General features: G+C 40.9%; 1 protein-coding gene across 2 annotated transcripts in view; it reads left to right on the top strand.

Moving 5' to 3' along the window:
• unc119.1 (unc-119 homolog 1) overlaps nt 1-18,338 on the top strand; it is a 43,219-nt gene extending 24,881 nt beyond the window's left edge. The window contains exons 4-6 of one of the 2 annotated variants that reach the window (XM_038791638.1): nt 9,667-9,839; nt 9,928-9,943; nt 12,496-18,338. In XM_038791638.1, coding sequence (XP_038647566.1) covers nt 9,667-9,839; nt 9,928-9,943; nt 12,496-12,523 — 217 coding nt within the window. In that variant the 3' untranslated portion in view covers nt 12,524-18,338. The remainder of the gene's footprint in view (nt 1-9,666; nt 9,840-9,927; nt 9,944-12,495) is intronic. The other variant, XM_038791628.1, reaches the window with a different exon arrangement.
• Nucleotides 18,339-20,025: the final 1,687 nt, after the last annotated feature.

Here is a 20,025-nt window from a genome sequence, read left to right as displayed (position 1 = left end):
TCACGAGAACATTACCTCGGGATTCTCTAGGGTAGTGTCCTAGGCCCAACCATCTTTAGCTGCTGAATCAATAACCTTCCTACCATCTTGTGTTTAAAAGTTAGGATGTTGACTGATTGTGCAATGTTCAGTACCATTCATGACTTCTCGAACTGAAGCAATCCGTGTTCAAAAGCAGCAAGATCTGGACAATATCAATAGGCTGACACGTGGTAAGTAACGTTTGTGCCACAAGTGCCAGGCAATGATCATCCACAACAAGAGAATCTAACCATCACTCCTTGACATTGAATGTCATTATCAATGCTGAATACCCCACTATTGGCATTCTGGGGGTTATCATTGACCATAAACTTGACTGGAATAGCCATATAAATACTGTGGCTACAAGAGCAGGTCAGAGGCTAGAGATCCTGCGGCGAGTAACACGCCTCCTGACTCCCCAAAGCCTGTCCACCATCCACGAGGCACAAGGGGCTGGTTTAGCTCTGGGCTAGATAACTGGTTTGTGATGCAGAACAAGGCCAGCAGCGTGGGTTCAATTCCCATACCAGCTGAGAATTCTGAATTTGCCCTCTGTACATGAACAGGTGCCAGAATGTGGTGACTAGAGGTTTTTCACAGTAACTTCATTGCAGTATTAATGTAAGCCTACTTGTGACAATAAAAAGATTATTAAGGGCAGCATGTGGTGCAGTGGTTAGCACTGGGACTGCGGTGTTGAGAACCCGGGTTCGAATCCCGGCCCTGGGTTGCTGTCTGTGCGGAGTCTGCACGTTCTCCCAGTGTCTGCGTGGGTTTCCTCCCACAGTCCAAAGACATGCAGGTTAGGTGGATTGGTCATGCTAACTTGTCGTTAGTGTACAAAAGGGTTAGAATGGGTTATGGGGGTAGGGTGGAAGCGAGGGCTTAAAGTGGGTCGGTGCAGACTCGATGGGCCGAATGGCGGCCTCCTCCACTGTATGTTCTAAGTAGGAGTGCAGCTCCAACAACACACCGAAGGTTGACACCATCCAGGACAATCGGCAAACATTCACTCCCTCCATCACCGACCATATAGTAACAGTGTGAGCTATCTGCAACATGCACTGCAGGAACTCACCAAGGCTCCTTACATAGCATCTTCCAAGCCTGACCTCTACCATCTAGAAAGACAAGGGCAGCAGATACGTGGGAACACCACCACTTTGAAATTCCCATCCAAACCACTATGTTGCCGTTACTTCACTGTCATGGCTCAAATCCTGGTACTCCCTCTGTAACAGCACTGTGAGTGTACCTACAGCACATGTACTGCATTGATTAAGAAGGCAGCTCACCACCACCTTACCAAAGGCAATTGAGGATGGCAAGCCCACATCCTTTGAATGAGTAAAAAAAAATATGTTGGATTTGGAACAGGCTTGCTAGAATATGGGATGGGCCACAATTTCACTGAGTCTCCGATCCTTTTTGCATGGTGTTACATTCCCGTTAGAAGCTGTTAACTTTAAGAGAAATCCGAACACTTTTTTAAAATTATGCCACTAATTTCATGTTTTTAAGCAAAAACAAACTTGTTCACATATGTAAATGAAGGTAATCACAACAAAACTATTACTCCCCCCACGAGTACCCTTATCTTAATAAAATCTTGAAAAGTCACTAATGTTTCCTGGTACTAACCCAGAGATGTGCCACAGTCCTCTGGAAGTCATTTTGATTTCGCCTCCGTATTTCAGCTATTTTATTCTGAGGTATGAAACTTCATGGGGATCCTTCCATCTAAATTTGATGAAGCGATCCTCCAATTTTTCTTCAAAGACCTCATGAACTCTTCATTTCGGGTGTGGGCTTCACTACCTTCTTTTTGGAGCTTTAAACATCAGGAGCATCCCTGGTTTCCAGCAGCCTCTCTACTCGCACAGCTTCTATACAGTTGCTGGTCCCTCAGCTGATTCCCAACTCCTGGCTGATGCTTTCCGTCTGTCTGTTCCAAGCTGACTGCTGGCTACTTGCTTCTTTGAGCATTCATGCCGCACACATGCACCTAAATACTCACAGCTCACTCCTATCCATAGCATGGTGACATACTTTGAGATGTTCCCAAACAAATGTACACAAATTATTATTGCCTCCACTAAAACGTCATTTTCTACTCCGTATGAATAATTAATGGGGTGGGATTCTCCATCTGTCGACACAATCCGGAAACATGATTGGGCGGAGAATTGGTTTTGTCGCCGAAAATGTGGCAGATGCCGGTTTTGCCAAATCGCAATTCTCCGGTGCTTCGGCGGCGTCAATGTGTTCCACTCTGCGCGTACATTATCATTAGTGGTCCTGACCGGGTATTCTCTGGGGCCTCTGCGATTTTCCGCCTCCACTGGGGGGTATTCCTGGCAGCTTGTGCTTTTAAAAATCGCGAAAAGTGCACCATGGCTGATGAGGGCGAGGGGGGTGGTACAGAAAGTGTCCAACATTGCCATAGTTTGCTGATAGTTGTGCCGCTGGTTGGGGGGTTTCTGCCACGACCGGGTCGGGGGGTGGTGGGAGGACCGAGAGGTGGTCAGGAGATGGGCTGTGGGGTCGGGGTGGAGGGCATGGAACACCATTGCCGCAGCCTGCAAGGTTGGCTGCTCACTATGAACTTAGAGCCGCAGATCGGATGGGTAACCCCCCAGATATCCTTTGGCCCCAGCGATCCATCAACAGGATGGGCGAGCTCCAGTGCAATCAGTGCCATTTTGTTGGCTGAGATGAGTGTGTGCGGAATGAACTGCTAATATGTGGCTGCTGCTTGTGAGCCCCCTGAATGTCAATCCCAACCCTGGCTAATCCGACACCGTTTTCCATTCGAATCGACCGTATTCCACATTGCGCCGGTGGCTAGCTCTCAACAGTGAGTGAATTGGTCCAGGTGCGGCGCCAGGTTTGCTGTCTTAGAAGTCCTCAAATCCTGCCCCAGCGTCAACACTTAGTCTCAGGACTTTAAAAAATATATATATAATTTTTTGATAACCTTCCCTCCATACCTCACCAAGTACTTTTTCCAGGTCGACCTAAACGTCAAGTCTAAGACTGCTGGCAAAAAAAAGTTAATTATTAAAGATAGGAGTCTGCAAAGACCTGGAGCTAAGTTTTTTTTAAAAAAATACAGCCTGAACTGCTTCCAGATTCTCAGGGTGGACACCACTAACGGATTCAAAGAAAATCTTGCAGGAGAGAACGGAAGCGAGACAGTTACTAAAGCATCCAGACTCGAGCCCCAACAAGAACTTTCCTCCATTTATCCCTATATGGAACTTGGATTATTAAACCATCCCAGTACTTTCTCAATATTGCTTGCCCAATAAAAAAAAAATAACAAATTGGGTAAAGCTAGGCCACCTGACTGTCTCTGGAGGCACGCCCTATGGATCCTTGGGGTCTCGTCTGCCCAAATGAAAGAGGACACTTGATTTATTCACTTTGACAAAGAAGGATTTGGGGAGAAAAGTGGAAAGACATTGAAAAATAAATGAACATTCATTGCAATAATCTGTACCCTGCCTGCCAAGGATCGGGGGAGGTTATCCACTTATTCATGTCAGACCTCATTAACCAGACAAATATAATTTAATTTATGGAACGAGGTCCCAACGTGGGCCATACAGATTCCCAGATAACGAAAGCTAGATCTGGCAAGGTGAAAACGCAACATCCCCAGATTGGCTCCCTTCCCCGCGGGATTTAACCAAAAAGTATTCTTGTCCAAATTCACCTTCTACCCAGAGAAGGAGCCAAAACTCCGAAGTAGCTTCATTATCATCAATAATGACACTGGGTCCGTAATATAAAGAAGCAGGAACCTTATGCTTCCACTCCCCCCCCCCCCCCCCCCCCCCCCCCCCGAATTAACCCCTTTCACTTAATGGAAGATCTTAACGCTAAAGAATTAGAAATGGAGACAATGGACATCCCTTCCTCGTATCCCTGTTCAGCAGAAAATGACCCGAGCTAAAGTTATTTGTGCGAACTCCAGCAGTGGAGGCCCTATACAATCAGCATATCAGGATACAAACTTTTGCCCAAAACCAAACTTCCCAAGAATCCCCACTCCACCCTATCAAATGCTTTTTCAGCATCCATGAAAACAATCACCTACGGTTCAGGCACTGGAGAGAGAACGGACAATATTTAATAACCGACTTCTATTGGTCAGCAATTGCCGACCCTTGATGAAACTGGTCTGGTCTTTTGAGATTACCTCTGGTAGGCAGGGCTCCAACCACAGCGCTAGCATTTTTTTGAGTAATTTAACGTCTGCATTCAAAAGCGAAATGGGTCAAAGAGACCCACATTTGGTAGTGTCCTTGTCCTTCTTCAAGATCTGGGAAATGAGGCTGGCACAAGTGTAACAGGAAACGAACCCCGAGACAAAAAGAGTTATCAAATAATATCTCATACCAAAGGGATCAATTGTCCTGCAATCCACTTATGGGAGTGATCTAACAGCTTTGGTAGCACGGTAGCACAGTGGGTAGCACAGTTTCTTCACAGCTCTAGGGTCCCTGGTTCAATTCCTGGCTTGGGTCACTGTCTGTGTGGAGTTTGCACGTTCTCCTCGTGTCTGCGTGGGTTTTCTCTGGGTGCTCCGGTTTCCACCCACAGTCCAAAGACGTGTAGGTTAGGTGGATTGGCCATGCTAAATTGCCCTTAATGTCCAAAAATGTTAGGTGGAGTTACTGGGATGCACTGTAAATTCTATGATACTGTGGTGCACCAGGCACAAATCCAAGTGAGTCGGTTAGATCACGGGAGAGTCCAAAATAGGGACCACGCCAGGCGGCAATTGGTTTCCAATCTAACCAGTCTGCTCCCGTTGGGAAAATCCAGGTCCTACCATGGTGTGGCGAGAAACCAGTTAAGACCAATCTCCATCCAATTATCAGGAATGGCACCCTTGCTAATGGTCTCCATCATCTAACTGACTCCCCAGTGAGTGGTCATGCAGGTGCCGATTAGTACTGGCCCACACAAATGTGGACTAGGTGTCATGGCACCTGGGGGGCCTCCCGGGCCATTGGAGGTCCCTGGGTGATCCGAGATAGGGCAGGGCGGCTCCCTGGAACGCGAGCATCATGGCACTGTCAAGGTACCTGGATGGCACCACAAGGCCAGTAGGAACACTCAGGATGGCACTGCCCTGGGTCAGGGCCTGAGGCAGGGCTGTGGCATGAAAGGAGGGTGGAGCAGGAGGATTACGGGTGGGGTGTTTGAAGGTAGGTATAAAGGGGCCTCTGAAAGGTTTGATGGGGTGTGGGGTGACATTCCTCATGGGTTCGGTGTCCCATAAGCCCACTTGGGTATGGACATCCTTTAAAAATAGTGGCCCAAGAGGAGCCAGTCTGGCCAGCGTTCAGCTCCCCAGTGATGAAAATAATTCCAAGTGTGGGCTTGACTGGCGAGAAACTCCCCAGGGCCAAAAAGTGACTATCTGTGGTTAGATAGCGGTGGGCAACTCTCAGCAAATCCCGCCACAGATGACACTTGAAAACTTTTTGTTGATCACGCCTTCTAGCTCCATTATGAATCCCAGAGGTGGGCCTTGATTGTTCAAGTTCTCTTCTACAAACCCTGTCATGCAAAATAAATATAGGTTACCTTTTAAAAGTAATTTACCCAGGCTTGTTTGATTTGCATTTGCTTCAGGTTTGTTTACTAGGTTCTATGTATCTTAAATTTGCCACTGTAATATTCAGCTAAAGAGTTTTATTCCTAAAAGTTACACTTCTAAAACACGCGAGTTATGGAATCAGGTATTCGTAACAATTGTCAGAGTTCTGGTTGTACGGAATGGGACGTTATTGTGCCTATCTCTTTCACCCTTTTTGTATTTGAACGAAGCGGGACTGAATTTTTCCTAACCTAATAGATACCTTTATGAAGCAAACATGCTACTCCGATTGGTGGTGTAGACCCAGATCAATTGATTGCTGAGGATACGCAGGAAAATTGCAATCCACAACTGGAATACTGTCTCCCCAACGTCGCACAAAAGGATTTGGGACAGGGTCAATTTGGGGCCATGTTGGTGACCGAAAGGCTCATTCTTTCCAGCTTAAAAAACTTTGTGCATTTAGTTTATATAAAGGACAATTAGAAAATTGTGGTATTTCATTGCTGAATTATACTGCCGGGCAGTTGAAAATCTAGTTTATCGTGTGCACGATAGCCGTGAAAATTAATCCTGGAAAGTATTCTCTGGATGAGTTTGTACAATTCTGAAAGATGTAGACAAAGAACTTTGTTTTCAAATAACACAATACATGCTTCAGTATATTAAATACTGTGAGTGAACCTGCAAGATAAAGCTGTTCTCATCACTTTCCTGCAGACATATCAGTAAATGTAAAAGTTGCTTTGTAGTTTAGGGTAAAACTATTTGCTTATCAACGTAAATAATACTTAAAGCTTCAATAAATGAAAAATAATTGAGATAAATGAGTTATTGCAATCACTGTTCCTCCCTCCATAGCTGTTGTCATCCCTTGCTCAGGTGTCCCCGACACTCGCCTCTACTTGCACAGCCCAATACCCCTCCCCACCACCCTTCCGCAGCCCACACCCTCTCCCCTTGCCTGTGTCAAACATTTGAAGTTGGGAAGGATACCGGAATGTGGGGAGAGCAGAGCAATGAGCTTACGATAGATTGTTGTAACAAATAGCACCCCCCCTCCCTTTGACCTGCAAAACTTCTGGTTAAACGCCTCTAATTTTCCTAAAACCCCTCAAATGAAATGTGAGCAATGAAGTTTGGGGGAAAGAACAACTATGTCGGAGAACATGCTATAGATGAAGGAAAATTGAGTTATTTTGCTTTTTAAAGATTTTGGGTATGATGTATTTATCAACTATTTTAATTTTTTTTTTAAATAAAAAAAAAATTGTAAGCCTGCCAAAATTATTTAAAATGTTTACGTATTTTTCATCATCTTGTAAGTCTTGTTCTACACCACAATGGTCCATCTCTTTATGTGGAAAAATGTTGTAAATGAAGTCCTGTCTACTCTATATCTGGAGCTGACAGATTTGTGGAATAATGAACTAGTCATATGGAGCATTTTGTGCTGATTAGTAATCAAGGTTCTTTGCACTACTGATGTAAATTTTGTTTTTCTGACTTGCACAATTAAACATTTGAACAAGTTAATCTAAAACATTGTCTGAAAGAAGCAAATACATTTGGCTGCAGAGTATATCTTTGTATCCCAACTCCTTTCATTCATTGCATGGTGTTTCAACAATAATTTGCAACATTAACATAGCAAACCACCCCAAAGCATTTCAGAAGGGTTTAATTTTTAAAAAAGGACATCCAGCTTGGGAAGATGTGCAGGTTAGGTGAATTGGCCATGCTACGTTGCCCCATGGTATCCCAACGGTTGCCTACATTTCCCAAAGGTTAAGTGGGGGTATGAGGTTGCAGGGATAGGGCAGAGTGTGGACCTAGATAGGGTCCTCTTTCTAAGGGTTGGTGTAGACTTGGGCCGAATGGCCTCCTTCAGCACTAGGGATTCTTACGATTAGGCATAGTGACACGAGCCTTGCTTGAAGCGACAGTAATTATTTAGGATTTTGAAAAAGGATAAGAAGGCGGAAAAGTTTATGGAGGGAATTTGAGAGCATGGAAGCAAGATGGCTGCAGCCACACCTACCTTACCTGGTGGGGCAAAGAAAGGAGTCATGCACATGAGTTCATAGGTTGGAGAGCAGAGAAGAGTGGCTTATAGGACTGAATGAGGTCAAAGAAACGTGGAGGGGCAAACTCAGGAAAACCTTTTTAAAAACAAGGAGACAAATTTTAAAAATTGGGTTCCTGGTCTGTCAGAGCTTCCAAATTTGATCAGTGGAGAAATTGAATGACTATTATTTGGCGATATCGGCGATAGAGTTCAGAAAGAGGTGACGTTCCTGGATCGTGGAGAATGGGAGACCGATTTAGTTGAATCTGGAGGTGCAAAAAAAAAAAATGGATGTTTCCGCTGTAGATGAGCTCATATGTGCCTAGGCCACCCTGGTCTTTGTTTGTGCCCTCCCCACCCTGTTGTCCACTTGCCCTAGCATCCCACCCACCTTGACCTCTGGCCGATTAGCTATTGGTTAATGTCTATTAGTCTTTTGTTTAATAGATCTAGCGATCTGTCCTGAACAACACATTGAAGGAGATATTAAACAACATTTGATTAACTCTTTAAAGTTCCAGTCACTGTTGAGTAATGATGTACATTTTTTACATCACAGGATCAGCAGTGCACTTCAAGCCACTGAAGTTGAATATACTAATCTGTTAGTTGTCGTGATTATTTGGGTTACTGACCAAATCGGTCACGAAGAGCCACTGTGCTGAACCTCCACAAAGTATCAATTCTGTTCCAGTGCCCCATCTCCAGAGATTTTTTTAAAATATGGATTGCCCAATTTTCTTTTTCCAATTAAGAAGCAATTTAGCATGGCCAATCTACCAATTTAGTGTGCATCTTTTGGGTTGTGGGGCGAGACCCACACAGACATGGGGAGAATGTGCAAACTCCAAACAGACAGGGACCCAGGGCTGGGATCGAACCCGGGTCCTCGGCGCTGTGAGGCAGCAGTGCTAACCACTGCGACACCCCCCCCCCCCCCCCCCCCCCCCCCCCCCAATCTCCAGACACGTCGCTTTGGATCCAACTTGAATAGAGATCTTTCTAGCCTCCTTTTCAAGTACTTAACCTGCTCGCTTCTCACCACAAGGAGCATAGTCGATAATTGGATAACTGACATTGCTGGGTTTATTGACACTGAGGGGCTCACAATGACTGTAGATTGCTTGCACATCTGGCAAACATTTGTAACAATTGTCACGATGTAATAATTGTCACTAGGTATTCTGAGTTACTTAAAACATTAATGGTTCGTCGAAGTATGAAATCCAGGTGTGTGAGCATGATCTGTGATGCAACCTGTAGCAACAACCTGTACTTGTGTAAATTTCTGGAATACCTGTATGGAGGTGCTTTTGTGTACCAGACTCCGAAAGTATGCACTAAACAGCCCTGAATACTTGAAGACGCAAGTCTGCAAAAAGCGTCACAGGAGCCATATGTGATTCACTAAGGACTTGGGCGGCTCCTGACCGTAATCAGTAAAAGCCATTTGATGGTAATTACATGGCTTGTTTTGCATTTTAAAACTCTTATACACATTAAAGTATCTATCAATTAACTTTAAAAAATGTTGCTGAAATGTGTCTCGTCTTGTTTTTCATTATTATTGTCATTTGAGTAACAGCATCACAGGGCACTTGTTGTTCAGGCTGCTGACCCCTGCTTAAAGCTTTTGATTTCAAAATAATCAGTTCTTTTCCATTGTAACATTTGAATTGTGTTAATTTGAGTTGAGGAATTAACGCAAATAAGGGGGAAATACAGTGGCATCTTTTAAATAACCACTGTGCACAGTATTGAAACACAATTATCAGCCAGTCTGATTAGTTCTAGCAGTGTTTACAATACATGGAAAAATGTATTGGAAAAATGTCTCATCTGAGACAAGAACTTATAATTTGGTTTAAAAGTGCAGTCACTGTTTTATTTTGACTTTCTACCACTCTCTGCTTTCTTTCTTTCATGCCCTTTTCCTTTTTGTCCTTTTCATTACTTATAGGGTGGAATTTACGGTTGGTGACAAGCCTGTAAGTAGCTTCAGGATGATTGAAAGACATTACTTCAGGGAACGGCTGTTGAAAAGCTTTGACTTTGACTTTGGATTCTGTATTCCGAACAGCAGGAACACATGCGAACACATATATGAATTCCCTCAACTTTCTGAAGACATCGGTATGTATTTCTACCTTTTGTGGTTTAAGTAGGTTTACTTAATGAATTTCTGGATGCTATTCAAATAGGCCATTTGTTTTTTTTAAAGCACACCGTTTCATAATGTAAGTATTATTTATCTTTTTTTTAGAAATAAGAACATCAGTAAATTGTAGATTTTAACAAAACATCAAATTACCCAAACTTTATCTCGCATTGATGTTTTTGAAAATGGACATGCTCACCACTGTACACATGCTGTGATTGCCATCCAATATTTTGCTGTAGTCGTTTTGTCAGGTATGAGCCTTTTGTGCTAGGTAACCAGAGCCTTTTCAGGATAGTTTCTTCGAGCAACATTTTCTAACACCAATGAGAGCGCAGGCTTTTCTAGATCTGGTAATGTGTAATGAGACAGGATTAATTACTGGCTTCATAGATAAGACGTGTAGCAGTGATTATAATCAGATTTTTAAATTTTTATTTAGAGTACCCAATTATTATTTTTTCTAATTAAGGGCCAATTTAGGGTAGCCAATTCACCTAACCTGCACATCCTTTTGGGTTCTGGGGTGAGACTCGCGCAGAAACACTTGAGAATGTGCAAACTCCACACAGACAGGAACCCAGGGCCGGGATCAAACCCAGGTCCTTGGTGCTGTGAGACAGCAGTGCTAGCCATTGCACCGCCATGCTGCCTGTAATCATAACCAGATTTAATTTCACATTTTATTTTGAGGGAGAGAGCAGTGGAACTAAGGGCTCGTGTTTTGAGCTTGGATAAGGGCAATTGTGAGGGCATGAAGACGACTGACTCAAGTGAACTAGGAAATTTGGTTACGGGATAGGTCAGTAGAGTTGCCGTGGTAGTCTTTTTAGGAAATATTTCAGAATACTGGGAGAAGATGCTTCCAATGAGGAAAAAAAGATTAAGGGAAGAATGAGTCATACATGGCTAAGGATGTTAAAGATGGTAGCAAATTGAAAGAAAAAGTATATAATTCCACATAGATGAGCGACAGAATATAAAGAACAGCTAAAAGATTAATAACGGTGGGAAAATTAGAGTACGAAGGAGAGATAGCTGGAAATATAAAAACAGATAATGAAAGTTTCTGCAGGTGTTTAAGGAAATGAGTAAGTAAAGTGTGCATTGGTCTATTAGCGAGTGAGTCTGGGGAATTAATGGAAAATAAGGAAATGGCAGATAAATTGAAGAGAGTTTTTCATCTGTCTTCACTTAGAGGAAACAAATAATATCCCAAAAATAAATGTGAAGCAGGAGGTGAAAGGGAAGGAGGAACTCAAACAATTATAATTATCTGGGAAAGACTACTGAGAACAAATTTTAGAACAAAAAGATGGACTACATCCTAGAATCTTAAAGGAAATGGCTGCTGAGATTGTTGATGCATTGGTTTTAATTTTCCAAAATTTCCTAGATTCTAGAACTGTTCCATCAGATTGGAAAATAGTAAATGTGACTCCGTTATTCAAGAAATTGTGAGACATAAAGCAGGAAGCTTACAGGTTAGTTAGCTTAATTTAGGGGAGATGGTGGTGGTGTAGGGGTAATGTCAATAGACTAGTAATTGAGCCTAATGATCTGGAACACTGGTTCAAACCCCACCATGGCAGCAGGTTGAATTTGAATTCAATTAATAAATCAGTAATTGAAAGTTAGCCTTAGTTGCCCTCAAAACTATCAGAACTAAAAGCAGAGAAGTCCCAAATGTTATGAAGCCCCATCTGGTTCACTCGTATCCATTGGGTAAGGAAATCTGAATTCTTACCTGGTCTGGCCTACATTTGACTCTACAGCAGACTTGTCCCATGTTTTTGCTCAGGTGGGAGAGGAGGAGATTTGCATATTTTTCTCAAAGGGACCAATTAGCACATTTGGAAAAATGAGGTTTGAGACAGTAATAAACTGAATTTCAAAAAATGTTGAGGTTTTAAGGGAAAAAACAATTGCTGAGCAAAAGAACAGCAATGTCATAGCAATAAATGTAAGTTTAAAAAGAGTAAGTAACAAAAATGACCTGTGTGAGAGGAAATTGGTGTATGTGGGTGGGTGAGTGAGTGAGAGTGGGTGCATGTGTATGTGTTGGTGTGTGGTGGTGAGAGTGGGTCAGAAAACTGAGATTCTGGGCAGACTTGCACAGCTCACTCAGTCCCTTGTGTTCACTCGCTCGGCCCCTCGCACTCACCTGCTCACTCGCCTACTCAAGCTCGGCCACCGCGAACTTTTGGATGGCCATTGGCACTTCTGTTTCCCAAGCTTGCTTCCAACATTAATTTCTTCAGTGCATGATTTCAAGTTTCTCCATTTGTTTTGTGCGGTTCTGATGTATGCACAGGTTGCGCGAATGAGGAATTTTGTGTATCTGTTGGAATTATATACAGGAGAGGTCACCTGGTCAAAGTGGCTGAGCCATGTTGCAGACTTGAGCTATTACACAAAATTTGTGTTGAAATTTTTGCCTGAGGTTAGTAGCCTGTTAACAGACACAAAGGGTCATAATGGCATATTTTTGTGTGTCATCTTCCATAATTCTAAATGATTGTGCCCTTTCTTACATTTTTAGGTTCAAGATGTTATAATTTTAGTTTGAAGTCTGAATATTTTCAATGAACTTTTATCAGAATGCTAATTTTACATTCTTTCTCTCTGCAGTTCAGGAGATGGTGGCGAATCCTTATGATACACGGTCTGACAGTTTTTACTTTGTGGACAGCAGGCTGATCATGCACAACAAAGCAGATTACGCATATAATGGAGGACAGTAGTGGAACAATTCAAAACATATATATCTCAGCAGAGACAGCCTATTCAGTCTAAGCCTACTTTGATGATAAAGGAGGTGGCTTTTGGCTCTGAATGATCTTTTATCATTTCTATGCATTCTGCACTTGAAAAATTCAGTTCTGCTTACTAATGATTGAGGCGATGGAGACTGAGTTGGAAATTCCACCCATGTACAGTGTGCAGCGGTTGCCTATACCCAAAATGAATGCCTAGCTGTGATGAAAGATTCCTCCATAATAAAGGGACCTATTTGTATTTTAGTAAAATAGTCATGCTACTGCGGGGCGCATGACTTTGCACTCTGCGTATGGGTGGAAGACACCAGAGGTAATTGATTAAAAGACCAAATCATTCCCCATTTAAACAAAAATGATTACAGGTGCACCTAGCTAACCTTTCTGTTATAGTTCACATAGAAAAACATTTACTTGGTGACCACAGTGCAGTACTTCACATCTTCAATGGAGCAGTATCCAAGCCTGAACTTGAAAATATACATTGAATGTTACTTATTTATCACCAGGCACAGCTTGATAACTCAAAGAATTAGATGTAAAGGTTTTCTCAAAATTATTATTTTTTACATGAAAATAAGTTCTTCAAGAAACATGATTTCACATCATCCATCGTATGTCAATTGAAAGTTTTTCGATGTGATCTATTTTTGGTTTGTATGTCTTTTTCACAGCATGAATTTGTAGGTGTGGCTGGCAATGAACTCATCATTTAAAACTGTTATGGCGATTAGTTTGAAAAACAGTCCAGTTTTTGTGGTTTGAGAAGCTCCATATTATAGAAATTGTGAACCATCAAAGCTTCCAGGTTCATTAAATTTCTCGCACTTCTCTATCAGTTCCTAATTTTTGTCCAACAAAATGTATAGTACTTCCCAAATTGTGATATTTGAAAATAGACATCTCAATCCAAGGACTGCCTTCAAAGTTCTGCATCAGAAGCTGAATGGTTAAAAGTATTTATTTACTGCATTTATTTCCTTTTAAACTTGGAAAATTCTCCTATCTAATTCTGAGATGATGCACCACAGTTTATAAGCCAGAAAAGTTGGATACAAGAGAGATGGTCTGCCAAATAAATTCAGAATCTATTCAAATTTACATTTTATTTTGAATTATAGCTTGAATGTGACTGATACCATATAGGTGCATTGACAGGACTTGAATGTATGTAAGTGATAAGGAAAGATATAACCGCCTGATTGTTGCAAGGCGCCATTAGTTGAAACTGAAATAATTCCAGATTTCTCAGGCACCTTTAAATAGTAAGAAATATTTAAAAAGTACCGCAAACACACCTGGTATAGTTTTATACTCCATTTGTGGTATTCCCATCTAAATCTCCATCCCATTTTTACTTTAAAACTACAATTCGAACAGCATGACTTTTGATTACCGTTCAACTTTTTGTGGCTTGTACCGAAATTGAGACACTGGTTCTAAACCTAAGGATTGTCAGAACGAATGGCATATTTTTTGGAACTTCCACTTGTGATTTGGATTTCAAAGTTCAGAGTGCAAATATCAGAATTGTCTGTCCCAGACTCTTTGATCCATATAGTTTATCTGCACTGATATTCCAAACACCGCAGAGACCGATGCCTCCATTGTATACTAATAGACTAGTAAAAAGCTGCTTTGAAGTAATATGAACAGCTGTTGAGTCGAAGGAATACCAGCATTAGTCCAGATGTAGAGTTTCTTGCATTTGGCCTGTGAACATGCCTTTTTTGTCAATTTGGTTAATGTGTGGTCAAGGGCAGGCACATTGAATATTTGGTGAACCTTTTTTGAGAGGCTATTTGATACTTGGTTGATTTATTTAAAAAAATCTTTCAGCATGTTAACAAGCCCATTGTCTTGTTTTAGACTCTAATTTTCCATGCTCGTTGCACGGTGACATTAGTAGAAAAACTGATCAGAGTTCTGATGGGTATCATCCCATCAAACGATATCTTTGATCCATTAGATTAGGACTTGGGACTTCCCGTTGATCTATTGGGACTCTTGGCTTCGCTGGCATTGGCAAAGAATTACCTAAATTTAAATTTATAGTACCTTTCAGAAGTGTTCTTCCTCCACTTTCTCCATCTTTTTTCTTGCCCCCTCCTCCCAAAAATCAGGTAACTTAGCAAGAAGTTTTGAAAAGGAAACCATATGAAAAAAGCTTGAAAAGAAAACCATATGGAAAAAGCTTGAATGTGGATGATTGAACTTGCTACTAAAATGAGTGTGTTTTAAAAGGAGTGATAGACAACGGGTCATGAGTTGAATTGCATGAAGGCTGAAGTTGACCAATTGGTGTAAACAAGGATATCGTTGAGTTTTGGGTTGGTGAAAGAAAGCTTTTCCTTTTTAAGAGACATAAAATATCCATTGTAGTTTTCGCCAGGCTGGTTCAATTTGCGTTTCATGACTCCTCAGACATGTGCTTGAACCTGTTTGAATACATCAAAATATATTGGTTCATATGCAGGCTTGCTTGGGTCTGACCTCAGCATAAGCCAAGTTATAGGGAAGAGCAAGTATTTTTACATCTGATGGTAGGAACGAGGAGCTAATTTTGGTCTGACTACATTTCTTGTTTGGCACAACAAGAGGACAGAACAGAAAATATATTTGATGTAAATTACAAAAACTTTATTGCTCTGAAAACTGGCATTCTATTGTAGTTGTGCACCTTTTTATATTTTAACTGTACACTACTGATTCCTTATCCAGCTTTGACAATGAAAGCAATGGGTATTGAAAGTATTTACACGCTGTTACCTGACAATTCTAGGGGTCAAACTGGTGAATCCATAAGCAATTTTTATGCATGTATTATAGGCTACTTTGTTTCATAAGACTCCCGATGGGTAGCACCTACTTTTCTCCTTTATCTCTCTTTTTTTCACCCCCCCTTCTCACCTTTCACCCAATTGCTCATGTAATTGTTTAGATTTTAACATGTTTGTGCATAATTGAAACCAGCACAATCCTATACACCTAAGTGCTAATCTCCAAACTTGCAGTGGGAATGTTGTTGATAATATTAGCTTTCACTTGGTACTTTTGGGTTTGCATTAATTAATTTGTATGTGTCCGATAAACTTCCTAGAAGTGTGAGTCTTGCTCCAATTCATTTTGGAGTCTGGGCTGTAACACCCACTTTACCCTCCAATTGCAGAGTTGGTGAGAAGTGGTGCAGAGCAGTGAGAGCGATTCTCATGCACAGTTCATCCTGCCACTCCAAATTTGGCGAGCAATTAATTTCACCCTCGTCTTTTGTGCAATGCGAAATATGCCATTCGGCTTCAAAATTGGTAATATCTGCCTGTAAAGAGACATGGGTCGGTGCCATTAGACACCTGAAAAATTCTTCGCAATGAATTAGACAAAATGTTCCTCTCTGGGTCAGCATTTTACCTCTTGTTTTAATGTTCACATGGTATTTTATGGTATTTTAGAATTTCTGTAGTGGTGAATTTATTTTATCAGAGTAACCATATGCCCAGCAGTATATGCTAAGATTGGGATAGATGTATGTAGGAAATTTCCTTTCACTGCTACAATAAAAAGGTACCTTTCTGTGCATACTTATTAACAAAAGCTTAATGGCATTTGTGTCACCAGCTATGGTCCCAATACAAGAATCTATTCAGAGCCATGATGTAGGCCAACCACTCATGCTAAACAATCTTAAAAGTGTAATGATGATGTATTAAATAACAACTGAAGTGATGGTTGTCACATATGTAATTGTGTTAGCACATCATAATTCCCATCAGTCTGTTTAGTTGATTTCTCCACTGTACCCCAGGATAGTCTTATATTCATACAACCCTGGGCAGCTTGCAGTAACTTTTTGTCTTCAACTGAACATTGCAAATGAATGTATTAATTGAGAAGTGGCCACCAATTTTGCACTGTTCTTTGTCTGGTATTATAAGCATAGTGTTTTTTTTAAAGATCTCAAGAGAAACAGCCTATGACTTTGCCACAGGAAAGCTGTGTCATTTTCTTTACCGGGGCCAGTGGACATTGAGATAGAGATGCTTGCTATCTACTTTGCCCTTTAATTTCTTAGAAAGATCAAGATGATTCCTAACTCCTTTGTGGACCAACTCCTACTAGTTAATTCTGAAGGGTTTGATATGTACTTTTAGCTCACCGGCTGAAATTTCTGAATCTCTCTCATAAGAAAGTTTAGAAGCTCACTAATGCTGGAAAGAAGCTCTTAAGAAGATAGATTAGTTGGGAAGAGGAAGCAAGAACAGGAAACCGTTTTTGTCTGTCTTCCTGGTGCTAAGAAATTCCATCAAATTCATTAGCATCTAAGCTTTTGCTTTGCACATCGTAACTTTAGGTTGCATTGTGCTTTTCTTTGACAAGTATCTACTGTGGAACTTAAGGCAGTCAAAACACAGCCTTCCATTGACATTGTTGTCCTCCTTTGCTATGCCAAGTTTTCCAGGTACATTACTCAATGAATCAATACAAAACCATGTAATCCAGGAAAAATGGAAGCCTTGCCTGATTGAAGGGGAAAAAATACCAAAAGGTTCAAAATTATTTCCTTGCAGGCATGGAAAAAAATTAAACTGATTAAATGTTCTGCATTTCCTAGATAGGTAATGTATGGTGCACTGACTCTTTGGAGGTTGAGTTGGCCCCAAAAGTTGATGGTTCCCATCTTTCTGTTTTTTAGCATGGGTCTGTGGTTATGGTGAAATAAAGAGAAATGAAATTCTGTTAGGTTGCTTATTGTCGTTTCTGCTAATGCCAATAATTGATGACAGTCAATTGAATTACTTGAGTGCAGCAAAGAGTGTGTGGGGTTGTTACAGTAGCTGTAAGCTGTATATTCAGATGCTCTGGCCATTAACCTCTAATTGAGTAGGGGTGAAATGTCACATACATGGTGTACTGCTGTTTCTCTAGATAGGAGAGCCTGTGGTACCAATCTTGTCCTTATGAATTTCCTGTTCTTTGGAATTCCCAAATTGAATTTGGATGAGGTCCATTACACCAAATAGCGGAATTAACTTTTTCACAATTTACTGTTACTGCATTCTGAGAATAGAGTACTGATCAATGTATGCAGTTTACCCATCATTCATGTGAATCCTCTGCTCTGACGTTTGAGGCTTTCAAACTGCACGTTTAGTTCACAAAAACATCTATTCTGGAAATGTTTCCAACAATACTGTATTAAAACAACAATGTTCATTTTAATAAGCTTTGGGTCCTAGAAGTGCTTGGCGGTCAAATAAAGTAATTTGGAAATTGGCATGGATGGTGCAACAATTCCCATACTTGCATCCAAATCTCATCCACAATATGTTCAGTGTTTCAGTTGTACCTTGCACAGTTTTTTTTAAAGCTTACTCATTGCTTCCTCAACCTGTAGTCCATTCTATATTAGTACCAAATTGAATAGATGAAAAATGCTTTTGGGATATTTTATGAAGGGTAATAAATGTCGCTGAGTAAATCTTTATATTTTTGAACTTGATAATTTGTTTAATATTTTCACAGGAAATGTAAGATGCATAAATTCACATTTGTGATTTGATGCTTTGTAATTGCATTAGAATGTTGAGCTGTATTTTGTAACTGTCTTCAATTTTTCATGTTTTAAAGTGATAGGTGGCTTGTTTGTATAAAATGTTATTTTGTCACAAAAGAATAGTAATAAAGATTTTTGATTTTCAATTCTGTATTTATTAAGTATATGGCAATAGAAGCATTTGAAGCTTTCCAATTGTTTGAACATTGTTTTGTTTTTCTGGGGTAATTTGTTTGTATTCCATATCTCAGTGAGTGGGAATGTCTGCACTTGCACTTGATTTTAAGTGAGGGCCTCCTGAACACACTATCATCAATGAAGTTTTGCAGCGCACATCCTTATCCTTAATTAGCAATGGGGATGGAAATGTTCTTTCCATCTAGGTGGAGCACAGAAATCCTCCAGGCATGTGATTCACCAGGACCAGTGTTACAGTTAGTCACAAACACAATGGCTATCCCATGTGTCAACAAATAAAATAAAACTCCTGCTTTGTCTCTTTTTAAGATTCCATCAGTTTGCATTTTGGTGCCAAAGCCATGATGTAACATACACAACATTTAGCCTGGGTGGACAATTCAGTTGCAGAGTTCTTTACTGACTTGCATGTTCCTCTGTTTTTAAATAACATTGGAGCAAAGTACAAGTCCTAGAACGTCAAATGACACGGGAGTAAAGGTAACGTGGATCATTTTCATCCAATGTTAATAATTGACTCAGTTAAAAAATAAAGATGTGTTCCACTGATTATCTTCCTAGAATATGATCTAGGCTCAACAACATGTAGATAATTAAATAATTTGTCACGAAGACCATTCAAGGTACTCTCTTCGGTCTGTCTCTACTTGGGAACCAAGACAGTAACTGGAGATTGCCTTGAATCCAACATCTGGGTACCTTGGTGAAGTACTGATTTGAATCCATGTTCCCAGACCTGCCAGAGCTAAATTTTTAGGAAGGCTTTGAATAAGAGCAGCTTATTTTAACATTTTTTACTTTCACGATTCTCCAACAGATCTTGCTAAGTCAGGTATTGCTGCAGTCTTAGGTTATGTTTTCTGTAAGCATTAAATGTTGCGAATAGTTGTTGCCCTGTCTTTATTCCCCGTGACTGTTTCCGTCTCGCTTTAGTGTTTAGCTCCCATTTTGCTTTTGTTAGCCCTTCCATGTCTCTTCCTCGCACCAAATGTTGCAATCAATGACCTTAATTAATGTGTAATTAACATACATTTCGCAAAAGAAAAACATTTAACACTCAGTTGTTCACTGGAAGAGGTACAATAACGTGTTCCTGTTTGCATCCTTGCTTTTCAAATACCTTCTTCGCCTCACCCCTCCCAATCTCTCAGCCAATATTAATTGTTCCATTATTATGTTTTCAACTGTCAGGCTTCAGCTCTGGAACTCCCAGGAGAAGGCAATTCAGCCCCTCAAGCCTGCTCTGCTATTCAATATGATCATGGCTGGTCTCCTCTGGGCCTCAGCACTACATTTGTGCCTGTTCTTCATAATCCTTCAACCGATTAGTTACCAATCTGACTACCTGCTCCTTATTTTACTCAATGTCCTGGCACCTACTATACTCCGGGATAGTGAATTTCACAGATTCAAACCCTTTTGAGAGAAGTAATTTCTCCCCTCCATTTTAAATCTGACCCAATATCTCCTAGGGTGGCTCCTGTGAAGTGTGAAAAATCTTGGGGCATTTTATATTGCAGTTATATATGGTGGCACCATGGTTAGCACTGCGGCCTCAGTGCCAGGCACCAGGGATCACTTTTTTTCTTAAATTTTTTCCAATTAAGGGGCAATTTAGCACGGCGCGTATTTGGG

Source organism: Scyliorhinus canicula, chromosome 1 (assembly GCF_902713615.1).
Source record: "Scyliorhinus canicula chromosome 1, sScyCan1.1, whole genome shotgun sequence".
Lineage (NCBI taxonomy): Eukaryota > Metazoa > Chordata > Chondrichthyes > Carcharhiniformes > Scyliorhinidae > Scyliorhinus > Scyliorhinus canicula.
The sequence above is the reverse complement of the archived record's forward strand: the minus strand, read 5'-3'. Positions and strand labels throughout refer to the sequence as shown.